The sequence below is a fragment of the Humulus lupulus genome, chromosome 1, assembly GCF_963169125.1.
Source record: "Humulus lupulus chromosome 1, drHumLupu1.1, whole genome shotgun sequence".
In the NCBI taxonomy this organism is placed as follows: domain Eukaryota; kingdom Viridiplantae; phylum Streptophyta; class Magnoliopsida; order Rosales; family Cannabaceae; genus Humulus; species Humulus lupulus.
Window position 1 is genome coordinate 167,288,380 of NC_084793.1, and position 25,368 is coordinate 167,313,747.

The 25,368-nt window shown below is 36.5% G+C and overlaps 3 protein-coding genes across 3 annotated transcripts; 1 reads left to right on the plus strand and 2 right to left on the minus strand.

Annotated features, from left to right (window-relative positions):
- Positions 1-10,770: 10,770 nt before the first annotated feature.
- LOC133824300 (uncharacterized) lies at positions 10,771-17,691 on the minus strand. The gene is made up of 5 exons (XM_062257181.1): positions 16,911-17,691; positions 16,204-16,639; positions 15,578-16,099; positions 15,102-15,321; positions 10,771-11,157 (listed from the first exon to the last, which is right to left on the minus strand). The coding sequence occupies exons 1-5, from the start codon at positions 17,689-17,691 to the stop codon at positions 10,771-10,773; spliced, it is 2,346 nt and encodes a 781-aa protein (XP_062113165.1).
- Positions 17,692-19,462: 1,771 nt separating this feature from the next.
- Positions 19,463-21,597, plus strand: LOC133800165 (NAC domain-containing protein 2-like). The gene is made up of 3 exons (XM_062238126.1): positions 19,463-19,775; positions 20,045-20,319; positions 20,559-21,597. Exons 1-3 carry the CDS (start codon positions 19,610-19,612, stop codon positions 21,000-21,002), a joined length of 885 nt encoding a protein of 294 aa, XP_062094110.1. The 5' UTR covers positions 19,463-19,609; the 3' UTR covers positions 21,003-21,597.
- Positions 21,598-23,803: 2,206 nt separating this feature from the next.
- On the minus strand, positions 23,804-24,679 carry LOC133824309 (uncharacterized). The gene has a single exon (XM_062257190.1). The coding sequence runs from the start codon at positions 24,677-24,679 to the stop codon at positions 23,804-23,806; it is 876 nt and encodes a 291-aa protein (XP_062113174.1).
- Between the last annotated feature and the right edge of the window lie 689 nt (positions 24,680-25,368).

The window sequence follows — 25,368 nt, forward strand, 5'->3', positions numbered from 1 at the left end:
TCTCGCCATGTGATTTGTTCTCATCCAATCAGCATATTTTTCATGTTCCTCTTTCCTTGCATCCCATGATGGTACAGAAGGAAGTTGTTTCTGGTTAAGCTTCTTAGCCAAAAAAACAAACAAAGATGAATTTATCCATCCTCCTTCATCTTCTTCAGTTAGTTTCACTTTACTTATATGATCATCAATCATTTGATGCATCACCATGCACATAATAGGGAAATAATTGAATGAAAACATTTTATGACTGAAAATAAATAAAATATAATAATATTATTATTTGAAAAAATATCAATTATTCGAAAAGCAAATATGATGCATGAATGCAACAATTAAAACACATAAATAAACATTTACTATTCCACGATAAAACTACCCAACAAAAAAGTGATGCCTTAGGGTCGATTAAGTTAAATTCAGATAGTTTATAAGATAATCTTATCTTTATAATTTAAAACTCAAAATAACTATTTATTTTCTCTTTTAAAAATAAAGTACCACTAGTTTGTTCAAGATGCAATTATCCACTTCAAAAGCTTAATTGCATCTTTGTAAGTGTAACCCATTATTTCAAAATTCATGACTTAACTTATAGAATGCCGCCTTAGGGTCGGTCAAGCCTAAAATACATCACTCCTTCCTATCTTCGTAAGAAGCTAACCTTGGTATTAATATGTCTAGAAATCTTCCTTAGGGGGACAGAAACAAAGCCGCCTCGAGGCCCTATTCATATCTCATGGTGTTGTACTAATAATGGAGACCATAGGTCACATTGAGATGTTCACCTTCTCCCACTTACTATTTTAAGAAAAATGTGTTTTATTAAACTAATCAATTAATTCAAAAGTAATTACTAGTTTATTAACAACCTTATGAATGTAATTAATTACAAAATACATTATAATTATAAAAGGGTCTGTTTCTATAATTTAATATGATCTTCATAATTATTCATTACATTCATCTATAAAATCCTATAAAAACTATTACATTTGTTATGGTGTGAGTTACCAAAATTTAACTAATTTAATACTTAGTAGTTTACATGCAATTGATTTCTCCAAAATAATTCACATAAATAGTTAGGACAATCCTAAATAATCATGTTTCTAATAGATGCATGATTAATGAAAATTGTGTGGGGTTTCATGAATTACATGTAATTGACTAATGCATGATCATGTTATCAATCAAACATTAATTAACATTTATTTAAATAAATACAATAAATAAATAAACAATAAATGATGAATCAAGTACTATTGGATATTTCTAAATTTACAACATTTGAAAATATAGAAATAAAATTTCAAAATAGCCTTTAATTTGTTTTCAAGACTCCAAGAATAATTCTCCTCTCTTTTAGGCTTTCTAATCTTTAAGAATTTGTTAAGCTCAACTAATTAATGAGAAACTAACTTTCTAAATAATTTAATTTAATTAAAACTAATTTTTAATTAAATAACTATTTCTGTCATCTTTTTAATTTAGTTGAATTTAAATAATTAACAAATCAAATTCAAATAATTATTTATATTTAAGATAAAATCCTTTGCAATAAATATATTCTCTCTACAAATATTTCTTTTGACATCCTTACCCTTGACAGCATAGGACAGAGATGATCCGGGGACCATGGACCTATAATATGAATCTCTAATAAACCAGATCATTAATTAAATTCTTTAATCCAATAATCTTATTTATAAATTCCATGATTACTCCACTATAAATATGTAATTGCACTCTAAGTATTTATAGAATTATATTTACAAAGTTTTCTCTTGTTGTCCATTGATATAATCAATAAATGTAGTTATGTCCTCCATTTATTGGTTAGTTAATTAGAGATGGTCAAGATTACTATTTTGCCCTTCTAATTACCTCTTGATCCTTAAGTACCATTAATTCACTAGCAAATAATTAATCTATATTCAAATTATAGATTTGAGCTAAATAACTATTTAGTTCCAGAATTAATACTTAAGGGAACTAATATTCGATCTATTAGGAAAGTATGGATTTCATTATTGTAATTTATGTTCTCAACCATTCATGATATTAAATCTCCAAAACAAAAGTCATCAGCCTCATTATATTATGAAACCCTAACGAGTGAATCAAAAGGTCCAATAAACATAAACATGATTTCATGAATACTTAGGGTTTAGACTAATCTATAAATGATCATCTATTATGATAAGGATCAAATCTTTATGTCAAACGACAAGATTATAAAGATAATTAATTCTTATCGGTCATATCATTTATAATCTCTATTATATACAACACATTTACTAAGATGTCTATCCACATCAGTAATCCGAATCTAGATCACTTGCATCCCATATGCTTAGTAAACCACACTAGTATCCATTCATTAAAGATTCCATACATTAATATGTTACTGACTATTTTATTCATTATATATGATTTTAAATATCTCATACCAATACAAGATCATATTCTCATGAATGAATATGGAATTTTCTTGATATTATCATATAATTAATTCAAGCAATAATTATAATATTAAAATATAATAAAATTATTCTTTTATTTAATTCAATAAAATGTCTTTACATGCTTTTAGGGCTTTAATCCTAACAAAACTTAGCTGCAATAGCTTAAGGGTTTAAAAGACCAAAATGCCCCTAAGGCAAAACTTCTCTCTCATAACCCACTAAGGGAAAAATCAGTATTTTACACTCCAGTCTCACCTTACACTTAAAATTCTCAAGTAATTCTGCTGAACCCATAATATCACTTTTTTCTTACAATACGACTCATACTCTAGTGAGTCCCGATAATTCACCGAGTTACAGAAATACCCCTTGGCTCACCCCGAGCCGAATAGAAGTCCCTGTTGTGACTAAATCGTTATATTGCTCAAAATGATCGATTCCTGGCAAATATCTCAAATATATACACATAATAATGTGGTCTCAATCATATAATCACAATTATACCCTCAATGGGTCAAAATTACAAATATGCCCCTTTAAATAGAAGTGGGCCTCTTTCGCACATTTAATACACTTAAACATGCATAATCAGTCATATAATAATATAACCCACGCAATTCACATAATCACATAAATATCCAATTCATTCACATATAAACACATAATATTCAAATATTGCTCTTCTGGTCCCCTAATAAAGGCACTAAGCCTTATTAGGAATTTTGGTAAGTTACATCCCCTGAGCCCCCAAGATAGGCTAGAAAGCCCTCGAACCAAGTCTCAAAAACTACTAAAATTACCATTTTGGGGCACCTGGCATGGTCGCACCCACATAAAGTTTGGGCTTTCTGGGGTACTGGCGCGGTCGTGCCCAAAGTCTTGAAACCCCAAATTGAAACCAACTTCCTGAGGTTTTAGGACCCTAGCTCGATCGCCCTAGGTCGCTGGAAACCTGAAATTTCCCATAACTCATAGTGTTCTTCCCCAATTCAAGAACTACGACTTACCCTGCATAGCCAGACCCAAAAATTGACCCAAAACTATTTTTTCAACAGATTTGTGGCCACAAAACACTCCATACAACCTAAATAAACTACTACCAACATCAACATACCACAGAAAAGCACCAAAACTCATCAAAACATCAAATTTCAACTTAGAGTTCCAAAATCTAACCTTGCCTCCAAGAATCCGAGATTCTAGTCAAAATTCACAAAATCTAGTAGCAACATAACGCCTAGAGAAATTAAAAACTCAACTGTAAACTTAATTTAACACCCAAAACAACCCAACACAATAATTTTGCAAAATTTGAGCTAAAACCCCCAATGTCAAGAACACCAATACTTTGAACTTAAAACTTGAGGAAGAAGGGATTTACCTCTTCAAAGTTGAAATTCTTGTTTGATTGAAGCTGTCCCACAACTGCTAGATCCTTCAAGAAAGTCCAATTTCCCTTGAAATCCTCAAAATCAACTTAGCCTAGCTTGGAAGTCCTTGAGTGAATACTTGAGAAGAAAATGATCAACCATGAGAGTGCCAAGATGCCCAAACGGTGAGCTGCCTAAACTCAGCTAATTTCTCTACTAAATAGGTCAAAAGACCATTATACCCTTACCCTTAATTAACCTCAAAGCTAAACCCCCAAGGGCATTTTAGTCATTGACATTAAATTTTCCACCAAACCTTAAATTACACATCTAATTTCCAATTAATCCACAAATCCTTCAAATACTAATATTCTCCTCAATTATACCTCACATTCCATTAATTTCTAAAATATGAAAAATTACTAAAATACCCCTTGGCTAACCCCAAGCCGGGTATAAATCCCCGTTGTGACTTTTTCGCCAAATTGCTCAAAAGAGTTGACTCATGAAGAATGTCGCATGTATATCCACATAAAAATATGGTCTCAAACACATAACATATAAAATTACACATATACCCTCAATGGGCAAAATTATAAAAATGCCAATTTTTAACAAAAACGGGCCTTTAAACACATTTAATACAGATAATCATGCATACTCAACATACACGCATATAAATCACATAATTCATTTAATTAGCACATAATCATCCCATGTGTCCCCCCGAGATGCTAATCCATACATTTAATTCTATTAGAGATTTTGGGGCGTTACATCTCAAGTCAATCTAGTTCTTCTTCTGGTTTAGCCAACTCCACTTCTACCCAGGATGTTGTCCTCCAATACATGATTACTCATCCAGCTGAGCAGTGAATGTCACCAAAACCTCTGCAACCTTCTATTAGTAAATCTATAGGTACCTACACCCCTCCTATTATGGTTCCATTTCTTGTCAACCCAAACGTAACCTAAGAGAGCTCTCCTACCTTTGAGCCTAAATATTTTGTCATGATTGTTAGAATGTTTGTTTCTACTGCTCTGATTGCCTCTGTTCCTCACTCTGAAAGGGAAGTTGTACAAGGGTGTTTCATCCATGGTTCACATATCTCAACTGATGTAGCAGGAAAAAGACTAGCTTCTGCACAAGGCGTTAAGCGGCCAATGCTCTCCAAATATACTATAGTGGTGGGTGGCCCTGCTCGATCCATGTTTAAGAGAGCCAATGCTTGGGGTCGCAATGATGCTACTGATTCTTCCTCATTGGACACTGAACAGACGGGTGATGTGTTGCACACCCGCCCAGAAAAATGAGTCTTGTGAGCTGGAATGCCTGAGGGTTAGGGATTCCTCGGGCATTCAGACAGCTCTTTCTTTTGGTTAAGCAGCACGAAACAAATCTTTTGTTTATATCTGAAACTAAATTACCTCCCGGTTATGTAAATAGACTAAAATATTTGCTGCATTTTGATAATGGTTTTGAGGTTCCTAGAAGGAATTTAGGGGGAGGTGTAACTTTACTTTGGTCTAATGATGTTAAGGTTAATATTTTTTCTTACTCCCTTAACCATAAACATTGTTTTGTTACTTTTTATGATAATATAACTTGCACTTTTTTGGTTTCTATGGTTCCCCTTATGCTAATAACCATATGCTTACTTGGTCAATGTTGTCTAAACTTTTTGATGTAGGTCCTCTTTTTCCTTGGTTAATTATAGGTGATTTCAATGCATATTTGTTTGCTGATGATAAATTGAATAATAGTAGGCCTTCCAATGAATTAATTGTTGGGACTAGGCTTCTCAAACATTTTTTGTATTACAACTCAATGACAAAATCATACAAGTAAATCAATCTCATAGAATAGTTAAACACAAATTACATTCACATAATGGATAAAGTTTAGAGTAGACCTTACTTGAACAAAAAAACCCTATGGACATAGAATCACATGTTATGATTTTATGTGAGACACAAAAGTGACAAGGCCTGACACAAATGAAGATTTGTTGTCCAAAAATCTCTATTCCTAGCCTTCCTTTGAAGATGCTTGAACCTACAACTAGTGGAATGAGATTGGGATTCGAAAGCCTTGGTTCTCCATGCAAGTCAAGCTTTCTTGATGAAGATCTTAGAGTCTTGGAGCAAGAGAGAGAGAGAGAGTATGTTCTTCCTTAGTGAGAGAAATATGTGAGTGATCAAGTAACCAATTAACTCATTTGAACAACTTAAATAGTATAGGATCCTCGTTAGACTCAACGACTAGAAAATATAACTCTTATTTGATGGAAAGCCAAGTTGATAATTACGAATTGAAATAAAAATTGGAACGAATTACCGATCGATTTTCTGGCTGAGTCACGGACTATGTCACTCTCTTTAAGATGTTTCGCAGCTCTGCCCCAAGTGTGCACGACAATCTATCAACCTTGCCTTCCCCAGGATAAAACAGCCACTGTGATACCTCTCTGCACCGAAAGGATTCGCTATTGTACACCCTCAAAAGCTCAGAGAAATTATATTATTTCAGTAGAAAAAGATGTGTCTTCTCGTTTTTTCTGATCTGACTTATGTAAAGAAGTCGATCTGTATAAAACGTTAAGAAAACATTTGTCAAACGTGGGAGAAAATATCGTGGTCATAGCAGTTAAAACGGATAACGTTTACTGCTTCTTAAATTATCGTTTTAAAATTTAATTAATTAATAAAAAAATTATTAAATAATTTTTCAACAAAAAATAAAGTATGATACCACACCACCCGCCCGCTAGCTCAGCTCGGCTCAGTTGGACGGACAGCGGCGGCGCGTGTGTGTGAGTCCTCACCCATTTGCACAAAACTGGGTACCCCTTGAGGCACACCCCAATGGATGGCACTTGCATCTTATATACACTATTAGAAGAGTGTTTCCAATCCATGTGGGACTTTTCCCATATCACACACAATTATACTTTTTCAATTTTTTAGCAATTCATTTTAACTTTTAACAAAAAGTTCCAACAATCCCCCACTTGAATTTTAAAAAAAATATTTTCTCGAGCAATATCAGAATCTATAAGATTGTATCTTTCGATTTGAACATTTGCGTAGTGAATACGATTTAGATTATACTATAGTGACACGTAGTCTTGAATTCTATTTCTAACATCGTACCACGCACCAACTTTTCAAGGGTGTAATAAAAAAGCTCGTGCGTTAATGTCCATGCACGTCTATCCCAGTATAGTGAATGCTCTAGAAATTTTGCCCAAAATTCCATAGGAAGCAGCCCCACTTCCACATTCACATAGGTGAGTCTATCAAGAGTAGTCATGTAGCTCGGTACTCCACTCCACATAGAGTATAGATCTCATTAAGAGATTCTATTAACTCATCCTCTCATCGCTTCAGTAATTCATGCTTCTATATGCTTTAATGGAAATAGCATGATCCAACTCATATCACTTCACAACTTGTTATTACCCATTGAACCTAGTTCTTGGGATCTCCGGTCTTTAGGTTGGGTTACCATCATGAGTGATTCATCATTCTAAGGATAATAGTCCCATTCCTTTCGATGTTTTATGGACTTTCTCTCTAGCTAATCCTTTCGTCAAAGGATTTGCTAAGTTATCATCAGTGCGTACATGGTCCACTCTAATAGCTCCTATTGAGAGAAACTCTCTAGCAGTATTATGCTTACTACGTATTTGTCGTCTCTTACCGTTGTAATAATGGTTCTGAATTTTTGCAATAGCCGCGGTACTATCGCAGTGGATCAACACAGCTGGTATCAGTTTTTCCCATAAAGGGATCTCAGCTAGCAGGCTTCTCAGCCAACTTGCTACTTCACTAGCTGTAGCTAGTGCTATCATTTCAAACTCCACGGTGGATTGTGCCAAAATAGTCTATTTATTAGATTTCCAAGAAACAGCTCCACCAGCTATACTAAAGATATAGCCACTTGTTGGTTTGGACACATCAGACAAAGTGTTCTAGTCTGCATCACTATAACCTTCAAGAGCAGTTGGGAACTTTTGATAATGTAATCCAAGGTTCATGGTTCTCTTAAGGTATCCCATGACCCTTTCAATAGCATGCCAATGCTCTATACTAGGTCTACTAGTAAACCTGCACAGTAATCCCACAACATATGCAATGTCGGGTCTAGTACAATCAGTGGCATATCAAAGACTACCAATGATGCTCGCATAGTCAGACTGTCTCACACCGTCACCAGTGTTCTTAAATAACTTAACACTTGGATCATATGGTGTGCAAGCAGGTTTATAGTCAAAGTAATTGTATTTCTTTATAATCTTCTCAATGTAGTGAGATTGATCTAAAGAAATTCCCTTTTCAGACCTAGTAATCTTAATACCAAGGATTACATTCACTTCTCCAAGGTCTTTCATATCAAAGTTAGCACATAACAAAGATTTCACCGCATTCACAGCATGGATATTTGAACCAAAAATGAGCAAGTCATCCACATATAGACATACAATAGTGCAAATGTCATTCTCAGATTTATAATAAATGCATTTGTCACTTTCATTCACTTTAAACCCATGTGAGATAACTAAATTGTCAAATTTCTCATGCCATTGCTTAGGTGCTTGCTTAAGACCATATAGAGACTTATCAAGTTTACAAACCTTATGTGCCTGGCCATGGATCACAAACCCTTCAGGTTGATCCATGTAGATCTCTTCTTCCAATTCACCATTCAAAAAGGCAGTCTTAACATCCATTTGGTGTACAACTAAATTGTGAATTGTAGCTAGGGAAATCAACACTCTAATGGATGTTATTCTAGTAACAGGTGAAAAAGTGTCAAAGAAATCTATATTTTCTCTCTGTCTAAAACCCCTGGCTACCAAGCGAGCCTTGTACTTATCAGTAGTACCATCGGGTTTCAATTTCTTTTTCAAAATCCACTTACAACCTATAGGCTTACAACCAGGAGGTAAATCAACTAAGTGCCACGTATTGTTAGACTCAAGAGAGACCATTTCATCATTTATGGCTTCTTGCCAGAGGTCAGCATCTAAAGAAGACAAAGCTTCTTGGAGGTTAGCAGGATCCTCCTCTAATGTATAGACACGGAAATCAAAACCATAATCTTTAGCAACTCTAGCTCTCCTACTTCTCCTTGGTTCTGATTCTCTATCCTCAATATGCTCATTACTCCTAATCGTAGGAATGTTGCTAGTAGATGCGCCCCCACTATTTCTCAATTTCAAAGGGAATCTATTTTCATAAAAATCAGCATCATTTGATTCCACAATAACATGCGCATTTAAATCATAGAACCTATATGCTTTACTATTAATTGCATATCTGATAAATACACATTCATAGGCTCTACTTGCTAGCTTAATTCTCTTAGGATCGGGAATACGAACATAAGCCAAACAACCCCACATTCTAAAATAAGACAGGTTAGGTTGCCTATTTTTCAAGATCTCATATGGTGAAACTTTGCTCTTAAACTTAGGAACTCTATTCAACCCATAACAAATAGTCAAAAGAATTTCACCCCACTAATGAGATGCAGCACTAGAATTCAATAAAATAGCCACAATAGATTTAGTAAAAGTTCGATTCTTTCTTTTAGCTTTATCGTTCATTTCAGGTGAATATGGTGCAGTGGTTTCGTGTACAATGCCATGTGAATTATAAAACTCAATAAACATGCTTGAATCATATTTAGTTCCTCTATCACTACGATACCTCTTAATTTTCTTATTGAATTGATTCTCAATTTTAGTCACAAATAATTTGAACATGTCAAGTGCATCACTTTTATTTTTCATTAAGTACACATAAGTAAAGTCAGAACAATCTTCAATAAAAGTGATGAAATAACGTTTACCATTCCTAGTTAATGTTCCATCAAGTTCACAAATATCTTAATGAATTAAATCTAAAGGCTCAGATTCTCTAGTAACTGATTTATGTGGTGTCTTAGTTATTTTTTCTTGACTACAAAAATCACATTTTTCAAAATCGTTATCTGACACTTTAGGAATTAAACCAATGTTACTCATGTTCTTAATAATGCGCTTATTAACATGACAAAGTCTAGCATGCCAAACATTAAAATCACACAACATATAAGCAGAAGGAGAAACTTTATTGAGTTCAACATTTAACTTAAACATGCCATCAGTGGCATAACCCTTCCCAACAAAAATACCATTCTTAGTGATGGTGTACAAATCAACCCCAATAGTTTGAGTAAACCCAACCTTATTAAGCAGAAAACCAGTATCCAGATTCTTTCTCATCTCAGGAGTATGCATTACATCTTTCAGTAATAAAGTCTTTCTTGAGGTAAACTTAAGCTCCACATTCCCAATCCCAGCAACAATAGTGGTGTGGGAATCTCCCAACAACACTTTCTTATCATCAGCAGCAGTGTATGTTTTAAACATAGCACGATCATAGCAGACATGGTGTGAAGCGCCAGTGTCTACCCACCACCCATCTGATCCACCAATAAGATTGATCTCAGAAATCATAGCTATAAAAGCTTCTTCAGTCAAGTTAGCCTGCAGAGCAGTGGTTGGCTTGTTCCTACACTTGCGTGCCATATGACTTGGCTTGTTACAGTTGTAACAAATGAATTGTCCAGAGTCATTCTGTTTAGGTGGAGGTTGCTGCCTTTTAGGTTGGTTCCTGTTATGGTTCCGACTTTAATTGTTGTTTTGAGGAGTATTCTGGTTGTTGAGGTTGGAATTTGAATTCAAGTTGCAGTTCTGATTCTTAAAATTTTTGCCATTAGGCTTCAGAACCGCATGTGTGGACTTCCTGGGGTTGTTGTTAGAGACAACAAGCACCTCTTCCTTTTGGTCTTGTTTCCTTGCTTCCTCCTCGATACAAAGGTGGGCGATCAAACTCTCTAAGGAAAATTCTTTAGTCTTATGCCTGAGAACATTTTTAAAATTCTTTCAGGAAGGAGGTAATTTTTCAATTAAAACAACAACTTGAAACTGTTCATCAAGGGTCATACCTTCTGAGATAATCTCATGTGCGATTTTCTGAATTTCGTGAGATTGGGCCTCCACAGATTTATCGTCCACCATTTGATACTTCAGGTAGCGACTGACAGCGTATTTTTTAGTCCCCGCCTCTTCTGTATCATATTTCTTTTGCAGCGCCTCCCAAATTTCCTTTGCTGACTTGTTTGAATTATAATAGTCATAAAGATCATCAGATAAACCGTTAAGAATAAAATTCTTACAGAGGAGATCATTTTCAACCCAGGAGTCCAATTCCTTCTGTTGCTTCTCGCGTTCAGTCTCTTTGTTGTTGTCGGTCGAAGGTTCAAAGATGACCTACTTCAGAGCAGTGAGGACAAACACAACCTTCTTCATGGTCAGATAAAAGAGAATCTTTTGTTTCCAACGCTTAAAATGCAAACCCTCAAAACGAAATGGCTTATTAATATTAGTAGAGGCAAAACCAGAAAAATCATCGGTAGTAGCCATAGCAGAACAAACCGTCTTAAAATTGATAATTTCGAATTGAAATAAAAATTGGAATGAATTACCGATTGATTTTCTGGCCAAGTCGCGGGCTATGTAATGCCCCAAATTTCCTAATAGGGTTTAGGACCTTGATTAGGAGGCCGGGAGGGCCATAATTGATTTATTATGATATTCAATGATTATATGCATGTTTATGTGAATTATATTATTATATGATGGTAAATGCATGCATATGGGTTCAATTTTAATTATAAGGGCATTTTGGTAATTTGGCCCGTTGAGGGCGTGATTGTGTATTTTCATGCATGTGGGTGAATTATAAATAATACCACATTATATGTGGATTGGTTTGAGCCATTCGGCATGAGACGATCATGGAATGCAAGTTTTCGGTCTAGTCATAACGGGTTTAAGTTCGGGGCTCGGAGTGAGTCTCGGGGTAATTTGGTGATTAGAACGTTGCCGGGAATTAAAGGGTAACGAGATATGAATTATTTATGTGAGAATATTGAGAGTAGTGGGAAATAGAGGGTGTTAATTATAATTAACGAGATAGGAAGGAAAGGACGATTATACCCTTGGGAGTCTTTAGAAGCCTTTATTTAACCTAGGGGCAAAATGGTCTTTTCACCCCTAAGATTTATATCAACTCAAGGCTGTAGAAACCTTTAGACCAAAACAGAGCATCATCATCCTCATCTCTTTCTCTCCCGTACCTCTCCTTCTCTTCTTTTCCTTTTCTGATTTTTGACCTCAAATTGAAGAACCAAGCTAGGAAATCAAAGGTGGGAGCTTAGGAACTTAGTTCATCCATTGAAGAGGACCCAAAACCAGCTTGAGGTAAGATTTCATCCTTGAATATAAGCAATACTCTGTTTTTCCTTATGGTTTTCAGTTGAGAATTTGAGGTGTTAGTGGTGGGAATTCATGGAAGTTTTTGTGTAAGTTTGAGTGGGTTTTGATGAGGGTGTGATATAGATGATGATTTGGGGTTGAACTGGATGTTTGGGTGATGTTTGGGATTGATTTGGAGGGTTGGTTTTAAGAGAAATCGCAAGGAAGAAGAACCAGAAAGTTTCTGGTCTGTAATTGGTGCAGCAGCGCCATTCAGGGCACAACAGCGCTAGGCGGGGCAGAGAGCAGGGCTCTCTGACTTGGAAATAGCACAGCAGCGCCATTTAATAGGGCTGCAGTGCTGGTCCATTTTTCAGCAAGCCTATTTTAGGGCTCGGAATGACTTTTAAGGATTGGGGTTTGGTTCCTTTGCCCCGTTTGAGTATATTAAGATTCCCAAGAGTGCGGGATGGATCCCGGGAGTGTGGTCTTAGATTATAAACCTTTTTATGATTTATTTTATTGATGGGATTCCATATTTGGTTATGACTAGGTGACCGCTAAAGGATCAAAGGGTTGATCGTTCTTAAGGGTCGTTCTTTTACTAATTCTTGCTCGAACCCAAGGTAAGAAAACTGCACCCTGTGTATATGTGACATGCATGGCTATTATTGGTGCATGTTGGATTGTTAAATATAATGCATATGATGCACGAGAAACATGTGATTAGGACATGCTTTACATATTGAGTATGATATTGTTCAGAGCTTGAGCCTCTGTGTTCGTGCATAGTCCTAATTGTACTAGTACATGTTAAGTAAGCATGTTGAATACCTTGCTTATGGATATTGGATATGTGATATATGTTTGGTGGCATGGCTTACTTGTGTGTGGCACTGACTTATTAGCCAGAATCGGCAATGGTGTTAGATCCATGTGTGAAGCTGTGATTTACTAGTCAAGTTCACAATGGGTTGAACACTGGTCGTGTTTTACTGACCTAAGAGTCAGAAATGGCATAGCGTCATGAACGCCGAGCCAAATGAAGATTAGATCTAATCGATATCAGCAATGAATGACTCATATGGGGTATTAACGCTGGATCGACCCTAAGGTCGATGAACTTATAAGCGCTTGGCTAGTCTGAGACTAGCTATTCAGAGCCAGGGCATATGGCCCGGTGACTGTTTGTCACATGGCTAGGGCACGCTGTTCCAAGATTATGACTGTAAGTCATGGGGAAGGTTATGTTGGTGACTATTCATCATGCACCTATCCTGTTCAAACTTATGAAGGATCTCTTATTAGTTAAGCCCGAGTGACCCTAACGTCACATGGCTAGAGGGGGGCTGTACCCACTTTTGTGACTGTTGCGACTGTCACCTATATGTTTGGACTGAGAGTCCTAGATGATTATTATGATCATTGCTGATATTATACTGTGCTTTATTGTGTTTTCTTGCTGGGCTTCGGCTCATGGGTGCTATGTGGTGCAGGTAAAGGCAAAAGAAAGCTGGACTATCCTTGAGTTGGAGAGCTTAGGTGATGAGGTGTACATATGCAGCTGCTCGTCCACCACGACTGAGGTTGAGAAGGAACTAGGGTTAAACCCTGTTTTGCCGCATAGAACGGCCTGTTGTAAATATTTTCTTGTAGTAGACTCTGAAATTATAATTTTGGGATCCCAACATATATATATATATATATATTAAACGTTCTAATGAAACGTTACATCTTAACCAAGATTTTTAATCCCTAAACCGCTAATCATACTTAGTACACGATTTTGGCCAAATGACTCGATTAGCGAGTTTAGCACTGTTTACAAGGCACACCATAATGGTCCCTGGAGTTTAGGGCGTTACAAACTATGTCTCTCTCTTTAAGAAGTTTCACGGCTCTGCCCCAAGTGTGCACGACAGTCTATCAACCACGCCGTCCACAGGATAAAACAACCACTATGATACCTCTCTGCACCGAAAGGCTTTGCTCTTGTACACCCTCAAAAGCTCCGAGAAATTCGATTATTTTAGTAGTTAAAACGTTAAGAAAACATTTTTCAGTATTAAAGAATTCAATTTTTCAACAAAAAATAAAGTATGACACCACACCACCCGCCATCTCAGCTCGGTCAGACAGACGGCGGCGGCGCGCGTGCGTGTGAGTCCTCACCCATTCGCACAAAACTGGGTACCCTTTGGGACACACCCCAATGGATGGCACTTGCATCTTATATACACTCTTAGAAGAGTGTTTCAAATCCATGTGGAACTTTTCCCATATCACACACAATTATACTTTTTCAAATTTTTAACAATTCATTTTAACCTTTAACAAAAAGTTTAAACACAAGCTCTACTTCTGGCCTTTCAATGGTGCAAGCTAATATCCATGTTGTTGACCCTCGATTTGGCCAATGACATGGAGTCAAATATACGATAGAAAATGAGACGACAATTAAGAGTTTAATCTAATGGTAAAGAAGAAAACACCAACGATTTATAGTGGTTCGGCCCCAAAGAATGGTAATGACCTATGCCCACTTAGTGCTATTATTAATATTGAATCTCAAAGCCGTGATCAAAGAACTAGGGTTCTTGAGTTTCACAAACCTTGGGAGAATTACAAATAATCACACTATAGCATTCTCTCTCAATACTCAGGAAAAAGATTCAGAGATCGAAAAGTCCCTTCCTTGAGCTACTTCATGCATATTTATAGGCTCAAGGAGGGTTACATGGGCCAATGGACCTTAATTCTCCTTAATATCCACGTATCAAGGTAATAAAGAGGAAATAATCAACGTAGTTATTACAAGATTATGACCGTTAAAGGAAATAAACCGAATCATACGACCAGACTGGTTGTATCTAATAGCTACCTTGGAGCTGACCATTCATGAGAATGCAATACGATGAGCCTCTTAGACAAATCATAATCCACCTAATAAATCTGACAGGAAACTTGAATGCATTCAGCAAGTTCTCTAAAATATCCCAATCAATGGAATCATAGGCTTTGCTGATATCTATCTTCATTAAGCAACGAGGAGAACTTCGTTTGCGATTATAACCCTTAAGAAGATCTTGAAGAATAAGGACATTATGGGCAAGAGATCTATTCTTAACAAAAGCCCCTTGATTTTGATTGACCAACTTAGGAAGAATAGATGTCAATCTGTTACAAAACATTTTAGAGATGCATTTGTACAGAGTATTACATCAAGCAATTGGTCTATACTTTGTGGCATTTGTAGGATGACTAACTTTAGGAATAAGAGTTAAAATGGTATTATTCAAAGTCTTCGGGATATAATCTGTGTCAAATAATTCAAGCACTACATTAGACACCTCTTTCCCTATGTCAAACCATAAACTTTTGAAAAAACCAGCTCCAAATCCATCTGGACCAGGACTTTTAACAACATTAATACTGAACATGGCTGTGTTTGACATCTTGAGAAGAGAAAGGCTTAATCAGATCAGTTTGGTCGTCCAGACTCAGAAGCGGACCTAAGTTCAAGATTGAAGATTCAATATGTCCAGTAGCTGCACTAGAACAACCCAAGAAAGACTGAAAGTGATGAATAAAATGATTAATCACCTTTGGGTAATCATCTTCTACTCTGCCATTTTCGGAAACAAAAGAAACAATTCTGTTATTGGCTTTCCTTTTCTTCATACTAGCATAAAACATGGCTGAGTTTTCATCACCGAAGCGGATCCAATCTATCTTACTCTTCTGGTAAAGAAAACTAGCATAAGCTGCCTCTTGTTTCTTAAATTCCAGATAAGAGGACCTCTCAGCTACACTCAAGGTCTGATTAGTCAGATCAGAAAAAAGACTGATTTTAGCTTGCTGGTAAGCATTCTTGCTTTCCTCATACTTCTTGACAATGTCTCCTATAACCCTCCAATTAAACCTCTTCAACTCAAACTTAAGCCGATGAAGCTTCCTGGAAATATGCTCCAGACCACAACCCTCAGATTTTAAAGGTTTTTCCAGCTATTCAAAACAGTTGTCTTGAATTTAGGATGGCTAGTCCACATATTGTAGAACCGAAATGGACGCATTCCCTCTTTCTGGACTGGAATATGCTTCAAAACTATAGCACAATGATCTGAAACTACCTCCCAATTCACTATGGCACTGACATTAGGAAAAGAGTCAAGCCAATCCTCATTAAAAAACACTATGTCTAACTTGGAAAAAATACGATTGTTCCCATCTTGATTGTTCGACCAAGTATAAAAAGAACCCATAATCTTCATTTCTTCCACTATATCGAGATCAAGCCATTGTCTAGCATCCTCTAGCTCTTTTAGTGATATGGCCTTACCACCCATTCTGTCTGCTGAGTCAAAGACAGCGTTGAAATCTCCAACTATTAACCAAGGCTTAACAGGGAAAGTTAAAGCAGATAGTTCAGACCAAAGAACTCTCCTAGCCTCCAGCTGGTTAGAGCCATAAACTACTGTGAGACAAAAAGACTGGCCTGTAGCCCAAATCTGAATCTTACAGTGAAGAAATTGAGCATGATCCTTTATTACTTCTATTTTGACCCAGCTAGCCTTCCAAATTAAAAGAATTCTTCCCTCCAAGCTCAAACTACTATAAAATTCCCAACCCATAAAGCTTGAACTCATAACCTCCTTAATTCGCTCTCCTTTTATTTTTGTTTCTAAAAGAGCCCCAATGCCAATCTTATTCAATTTGCAGATATCTAAAATAGATAACTGCTTATTCCTCTTGTTTAAACCTCTAACATTCCAGCTCAATATGTTGAAACTTTCCATTCAAATTCAATAACAAGGAAGGGTCAGTGAGAACCTGCTTCTGTTCTTGGAGAACACTGAAAGGATTACTTGTTTTCTGGGAAGTTGATGGGGTTTTCAATTTCTGAGTTCCTAGTTTTTTCGGGTAGGCCCATCCTTGATCCTTTGGAAGTTTCACAGGGTGGGATTCATCTGCCTCCTTTGATTGAGTCTGAACTGAAGGTGTCTGGACAGGTTTCGAAAGACTATCAGTCTTTTTATGATCAGAACAGCCATCTACAGGTGCTGTCATGACCTCCTTCTTTCTCCAAACAACTCCTTCCACAAATTTGCAAGAAGAAGCTGTATGCCCTAGCTTTTTACACTGAGAACACTTCGTAGGCAGCCACTCATAGTCAATCAATTGGTCCACTACTTGACCTCTCTCATTGATATAGCTAATGTATTTAGGTAGTGATTCTGATATCTCCATGTCCACTAGAATCCGAGCAAACTTTATCATCGACCTGTCTTTGGTAATCTTATCTATCATTATTGGTTTCCCAATTGTGCTAACCAGTGCACTCAAACAATTGGTTCCCCAATACTGTAAACCTAGATCTGGAAGTCTAATCCAAACTGGTACCGATTTAATCGATTTCAAAGAATCGATATCAGTTGTCCATGGCCGTAAGATAACTGGCATCTTGTCAAAATGAACCACCCCTAATTCTAGAACCAAGTCACGAGTAGTCTCATCTCTGAATTTGACCATAGTAAAACCTGAATTCATTCTTGCCACTCGTTCAGCCCCAAGTTTCCCCCAGATTCGATTGATAAAACCTTCAAAAACAGGTAAGGGCGGGTTGGCTCCAATAACCACACAAATCAATGCAGACTTCTAGAATGAAGCTTCTACTGCAATTTCCTCAATTTCCAGTTGAGCAATTTTTTGACCATCCTTCTGAAGAGGTTCCTTGAATTGCAATTTTGTACCCCCTGTAGAGGCAGAGATTCCTTAAAGCGGGACCGGGTTTCCTTCGCAGCTTCTTGAAACGACTGGGTCTCTACCTCCTCCGCCCACGCATAGGACCTTAATTCAGGAGTAGATTGGTTTACATGAGAAGGATCTAATGCATCCTTACTAGATTTCACAGGGGTCTCTGAGGTCACAATCTCAACAGCATTATACTCGTAATCCAATCCAAACGGAGGCAAGACAGAAGGATCTTCAGTGGATGAAGGAAGCTCCTGCCAAGCATCTGGCTGTACAAGCTTCTGCTCCACCTTACGTCGCCGCGCTATGGCAGAGAGGAGGAACTTCACGCTTCCAGGTAAGCTTTCTTCTTACATTTAACATTTTTTATTATATATTATTATGTAATATGCGATAAATGATTATTTATTCATCTATCAGTTCAACAGTAGAAGTTAAATAAGAATTCATATTTTACATTATTCTGTTTATTTTTCTTATTGATAGTAATATTTATATAATATTCTAACGATACATATTATTATTGATATGATTTTCTTTGTTACAAAACGTTTAGGTAGTTGCAAAGGGTCCGTTTGGTAAAATTTTTGTTTTTGAATTTTTTAAACATAAAAATAAAAATATAATTTTATTTTTGTTTCTTTATTTTTAAAAAATAAAAATATGTTTGGTAACTATTTTTGTTTTTTGTTTTTAAAAACAAAAAATAATAAACGCGTTTGATAACTTTTATTTTTATTTTTTGTTTAACAATATAAGTGTTGATTTGAAGAAAAGAAGAAAGGAAAAATTGAAAACTGTTTAAAAAAATTTTGAAAGTTAAAAAATTCTATTTTCAAAATTTAATAAATTTTAATTAAAATTTAAAAAAATAATAAATAAAAATAGAGTTACCAAACACATTTTATGTTTAGTTTTCAAAATTTTAATTAATTAAATAAAAAATTATTATTTTTTGAAGTGTTATCAAAACAACACCAAAAAGTGTAAATAGCTGCTTACAAAGAGGCTACGAGTGACGTCTATTTGCTTACGTGAGCATCAAAAAGGAGCTGACATGGGTTATCAGATTAGTTTCAATCTCCTGCTACTCAACACTTCTGTCTAAGCAGTCAAAGTCAACATTTATCTGAATAAATTTTAACTTACTTTGTGGAAAAGACCAACAAACCCCAACATCAAAGCCTATTGCATCGAGCGTATAGGAAGTAAAATAGATTCGGAACATGGGATTTCTTTAAGACAATGACCGATTATAAAAGTCTAAGCCATTGACTGTCAACGATCCTCTAATTTACACGAGGGAGAGGTGAGGCCGACTTATAAAAGCGTCCAAAGGTTGTGACGAAAGCAATGACAAAATGAGAAAGGGGCATTACGGTCCACCTGGGGAGCAGCCATAGATGCTTCAACACGTGTCACAAGACAGACCTGGCTGCGGTCAGCTAGCTAGCAACTCACCTCCCTCAAATCTCTCTCGCTTGCTTCCCGCACGTGCCTAAATTTGTCCGCACAAAATTTGGGTGTTTATATAAACCCCTTTCTAGGGCTCGTTAAGACGTTTCAAGTCACAGAGCGAAGAAGAAGAAAGAAGAAAGAAGAAAGAAGTAGTAGAAGCAGAAGTAGAAGCAGTAGTTGAAGAGAGAGAAGCGAAGACAGATAATAAAAAATCAGAAGCAAGAGAAGAAAGAAAAAAGAAGAAGATCAATCGTGAATGACGAGCACTGGTGAATTGATTTTGCCACCCGGTTTCAGATTTCACCCCACGGACGAAGAATTAGTAAACCATTATCTGTGTAGAAAATGTTCTTCGCTTCCGATCGCAGTTCCCATAATCAAAGAGATCGATTTATACAAATTCGACCCATGGCAACTTCCTGGTATGATTATCCATCTTAGTCTTTCTCCGATTTTCCTGAAAAAGAAAAATTAGATCTAAGCTTCTCGATTTTGAGTATATTTTTCGTCAGCTGAAATTCTGTTTTCGGTAGGAAAGACTTTCAATATTCGGAAAATTATATATTTTATTTAAAAATAAAAAGAAAAAATTGAATGCAATTAATAATTCAGTTCCACAAAATATAATATTCTCAGAATATTCTGGCGGGTTGATATTTTTCTGATTTTGTTGAATGATAATATTGTGCAGAAATGGCTCTTTACGGTGAGAAGGAGTGGTATTTCTTTTCCCCAAGGGACCGAAAATATCCAAACGGTTCAAGGCCGAACCGAGCCGCAGGAACCGGTTATTGGAAAGCGACTGGGGCCGACAAGCCCATTGGAAAGCCCAAACCACTTGGAATAAAAAAGGCCCTAGTATTCTACGCGGGCAAAGCCCCCAAAGGTGTCAAGACCAACTGGATCATGCACGAATATCGCCTCGCTAACGTGGATCGCTCCGCTGGGAAGAAAAACAACTCTCGGGTACTTGCCTACCTCCTTCCTTCCTAGATTTTCTTTTTCAAAAAAATAATTATATGTACATAAATCAATCGTCCCCTTTTGGTAAGACCCACAAACACAAATACATTGCATCTCAATGTTACAAACACTAAATAAAATAAAATAAATCGAAAATGGATCATTCAATTGTCTTTTTTCCCCTGTATGAGACTAAAATTGGTATTTCACTCAAACTAACCAGAAGTTGATTTGATTTGCAGTTAGACGATTGGGTGTTGTGTCGAATCTACAATAAAAAGGGTAGCATAGAGAAAAACTATCCAACGAATCAGGTGATGAAGATGGAGGAATTCCCTGAAATTGAGGACACAAAACCCCAAATTATTCCCTTGGCTTTCCACAACGACCACTTGTATATGGACACGTCGGATTCCGTACCGAAGCTGCATACGGACTCGAGCTGCTCGGACCACGTGCTTTCTCCCGAGGTCACGTGCGATAGGGAGGTTCAGAGTGAACCCAAATGGAATAATATTAGTGATGATGTGTTAGATAATGCCTTTGATTTTAACTTCAACTTCATGGATGGGTTCTCAGATGACCCTTTTGGGTCTCAGCTGCAAATTCAATACCCAAACCCAATGGATCAGCTCTCCCCATTCCAGGACATGTTCTCCTTCAACTTCGTGCAGAAACCCTATTAATCATCTACTTATTAAACAAAATTAAAAAAAATGGGTAACCTTCATTTGGGCCCAAGATTATTTTATTAGAAATATATAGAAATTGCAGAAATTTCAGCATATTCTTGTAATGTGGCCCAGGAAATCTTTGTCTTGATTCGTCCACAACTGAAAAATGTCAGAGAGATTAATAGCTTGCCCAGATTGGAAGACCAAATTTGTGGGTTTTGAGAATGGAATGGGTATTGTTTGGTGGAGTTGGAGTTGAATGATGGATTTGATCGTACGGTGGTGAGAAGTAGTTGAATGATCATGATCTTGAACAGGTCAGGGGATGGTATGGCTCCTATTAGCTGATAGTCATGTTAATAGTACGTATGACTGTAGAAAATTCTTGTATTGGTCTGATCTGATCGATTGTAGCAAAATTTATTTTATTAATATTTTTTTTGAATATAATGGAATAGTCATGTTGCTACAAATTAGAAATTGCATGTGCTCATGAACTTTGTAAAAATTAAAATATGGGCTTCATGTAACTATTTAATATGAAAATTAATTCTCATATTCCCATACTAAATTCTGAAATAAAATCCTAAACTTACTTTTCCTCTTCCTTTCTCTCTATTTTAAATATCTTTATTTGGCAATGCATCGGCAAAGTATTGAGCACAATGCCCTTTAATCGTTACCTCCAACCATGGATGCACTTGGGGGCAAGCGGGAGCTCAAACAACCACTAAAGTCTTTTAAAACTTGTAAAAATATATTTAATGGAAAAAAAAAACCAAGTGTATATCTCAGCCTCCATTATAACTTTCTCAAAGCCCTGCTCTCATTTTCTTGTGTCCCATCTTAAAGGGTAGCTCAAACCTAATTAAAAAAGTTTAGGCGAAAATTTGTACAAGCACATTCTAATCAAATTTTAATTTAAAGTAAAACTAATTAAGATTTAAAAAATATATATTTTATCATCATATATTTGAAATTCGAGTTTTCAAGTCTTCTAACATACCAGTGTAGGATCTCATTTATATAAGTTTATATGCATGCTTTCTATAAATATATATTCAAAGCAATATACATGGTATAAATCATAAACTCATAGAAGCATGTGAATATTACATAGATACGTAAATACAATAATACAACTATTAGATTACTTACAAGAAGCGTTGCGGAACAATGACTACACTCTTTGGATTCCCTAACTTTTTGTTCTTGCTGAATGCTAGGTATTAGAATGAATCCAAACCACTTTGAAACAAGATCACAGTCTTCCAAGTCTTTCTCTAAAACAACAAAGTATTTGTGTGGACAAGTCGAGAAATCTAAGAGAGAGTGGGCGATTAGGTATAGAATATTATAAGTTGAAATTCCGTTTTTAATAATTACCAGATTAATTAAACAATGTATTAATTAAAATGCGGAATGGTAATTAGATGTTTACACAGAAAGCAATTCTGTCGGGACAGAATCCGAACTTGTCACGACAGAACTGAACACAAAAATTAAACAGTGCAAAAATTAAAGAACACAGCGAATTTTTACAAGGTTCAGAAACCCTTTCGGATATCCTACTCCTTGGGGCCACGCCCAGAGAATAAACCAATTAGTAAAGAAACAAAGTGTACAAAACCATTGACTTAAACAATGTAAGACTCCCTCTTAAACTATTGCCGCAATCTTGTTGTACTCTTCTCTACGAATCTGGTTTGATGAAACGCTGATTCTCTTGAATTCCCTTCAAAGAACAGCGAGTGCACACTTCCTCCCGAAGTGAGACTTAGATCGAATCCTCTCCCGAAGATCCTTATGAACACGTTCACAATAGACACTATCTGTTTACAATGGACTAGATAGATATCCACAAGTACACTCAGCACTCTCACAAAGATTAAGGTGAACAAACTTAATCTCTACAAATAAACACACTCTTCAAAATAGCATAACGATTACAGATATTCAAAATGGAAGAGGTGAAAAATCCAAAGGCCTTGGCAAGGTATTTATAGGAAGGGAAATCGTCCAAGGCCATGATTTTCTGGTATCTTTGAAATCAATTTGCGAATTCCTTTGATTTAGGAAAACAGCCAGCCAGATGGATTCTGTGTCGACAGAAAAGGAAACTGATGAGTCAGCAATGTGATCCGTTTGATCTGGCAGAACGAACATGGTCATTTTTCTTGACCATGTTCATTTTCGACTCCTTCTTTATTTCCAGGATAACCATAATCCTATATAATCCCTGAAAATAATCTCAAGATATTTGCATAATATATTTTTACAAAAAAATGATTATTTGAGATAAATAAGGTAACAAATATATTTACATTTAGAGATCTTTTTACATTACAAAATCAGCCGAGAATATTGCTAATAAAACCGAATATCAACAAGGAGATTTGCTACTGATTTTTCTTTAAACAATTAAAATATTTTGTCTAAATTAAAGTTTAGCCAAAAAAGGATTTTACAATCTCCCCCTTTGGCAACTTGATAGACAAGAATATTTTAAGAGTTTATTTTGAAAAAATCCTGCAAGACAAGACAAGTTAGAGCAAATAGCAAAATAGCAATGGAATGCTCCCCCTGCGAAAATTATCACAAATGTAACAAAGATAAAAAAATTATAGCATGACTCCCCCTGCGAAAAGCAATTCAAATGTAACAACTTAAAACAATATAAACTGATCAAAATAAACCACAATTACTCCCCCTTGTTGTCTAGCAAGAAGCCAAAGAAGTAACTCAAAAACAAAAAGACACTAAGAAAGCGTTCTTTTACAATTTATTAAAACAAGAAAAAAGACAAAATAAAACTAAATGGACTCAGTGGGAAGGACCGGCAGCAAAGTGAGACACCATTGTGGAAGACAACTCTTGAGGCTGATCACTTCTGTTTGAACAGATTCCAGGGTGGCCTTGACACCAGCGAGTTCAGCAGCAACAGAATCAGCATCGCCAGCCTTGAGAGAAATCCCTTTAGTTGCTTTAACAGATGATGGTTCCTTTTTGAGTTTGTAGTCTGCTCCGGCACTAGGAGGAGTCAAGATTTCATATTCCAAGCGAAGAGGCTTTTGAGAATCAAGCAACTTGTAGATCAAATGGGGAAACACCAAATATTGACCTTTCTTTTTGGCATTCCCTAAGCCAGTGATCTGGTCAAAAATGAGAGAGGCAAGATCAACATGAAGACCAGTTCCAACTTTGTACAGAAAGAAGGCCGTGTCAAAGGTAATGGTTGAGGTATGAGTAGTGGGAATCCAGTTGGAGGTGGCAAATTTGTGAAGCACAGCATAGTAATGAGTAAGATCTGTTACTTTGAGGACAGAGTGAGGTTCCCACACCATATTTTGTCCTACCAACTCCGAAAGCACCTTATCTTTGTTAAACTCAACAACAACATTATCAACAGAAAGAGGCAAATTAAGAACCTTGGTAATTTCAACAGCATTGAACAAATACCAATTCCCTCGGACATAAACTTGTCCAAACATAAAAGACTTCCTATCAAACAGATCATCATTGAGATTGGCATAGAATTCTTGTACAACTCTAGGAACAAAACCATCCAGCCCAGTTAAAGAACCTAACCACCCTCGATCCTCAATATTTTTTATGACCCCAAACACTCTATGGGCCGAGAATGAAAATTTTTTCTCACAAATAAAATCACGATGCACATAATGCTTCATATTTTTCTCATTGTCATTGAAACAAAAATTCAGAGAATGAGCCTTAAAGGAAGAACCTGGAGAGACTTTGGGACCCAAAGGAGACTTGGTGCGAATCTCAGGAATTTTCATTGGTTTCTTGCCCTTTGGTGAAACAGGGGGGGTCCTCTGATGGGTCAGATTCATCTTCTGAGTCAACATTTTCCTCAAGAGAGGGGTCGTCTTCAAGGGGATCTTCGTCAGAAGGTACACAATCTGAAGAAGGGTCAGTTTCAGAAGAAGAACAAGGTGGAGGAATTTTCTTTACCTTTGACCTAAACTTGGAACGAGGAGTGGAGCCCACAGGAGATGAAGCCTTCGGCGTAGAATCAGAAGGATCAGTCCCTTTGGAACGAGGAGATTTTCGAGAAGAAGAGACCTGGAACCAACCCTTGCTTTTCTTCTTGGGTGCAAGAACATCAGGTGACTCGGAGGAATCAGAATGGGCTTTGGCAGGATCACGACCATGATCAGAGACATCCTCTGATGGAGAAGCTCGGCCTCTTTTGGAAGTCCCTAGGACAGAGGTGAGCGGAGCCGCCGATGAAGGAGGTTCAGACGGAACTTTGGGGGCTTCAAGGTCCGGAATGACCACGGCTTTGCTCGTGGTGATGGAATCATCAATGTGGATGGGATGAGACAAGGTACTCTTCCGAGCTTTCTTCTTGGTG

Excerpts from the sequence above, each read along its gene's own strand:
- LOC133824300 (XM_062257181.1), bottom strand. The coding sequence starts at position 17,691 with ATGAATTCAGGTTTTACTATGGTCAAATTCAGAGATGAGACTACTCGT. Across the intron at positions 16,100-16,203 it reads GAGGGAATGCGTCCATTTCG|GAAGCTTCATCGGCTTAAGT; the intron begins GTTCTACAATAT and ends GCATATTTCCAG. Across the intron at positions 11,158-15,101 it reads TGAATGCATTCAAGTTTCCT|GTCATCTTTGAACCTTCGAC; the intron begins GTCAGATTTATT and ends GCTCTGAAGTAG.
- LOC133800165 (XM_062238126.1), top strand. The coding sequence starts at position 19,610 with ATGACGAGCACTGGTGAATTGATTTTGCCACCCGGTTTCAGATTTCAC. Across the intron at positions 19,776-20,044 it reads CGACCCATGGCAACTTCCTG|AAATGGCTCTTTACGGTGAG; the intron begins GTATGATTATCC and ends AATATTGTGCAG. Across the intron at positions 20,320-20,558 it reads GGAAGAAAAACAACTCTCGG|TTAGACGATTGGGTGTTGTG; the intron begins GTACTTGCCTAC and ends TTTGATTTGCAG.
- LOC133824309 (XM_062257190.1), bottom strand. The coding sequence starts at position 24,679 with ATGAAGCATTATGTGCATCGTGATTTTATTTGTGAGAAAAAATTTTCA.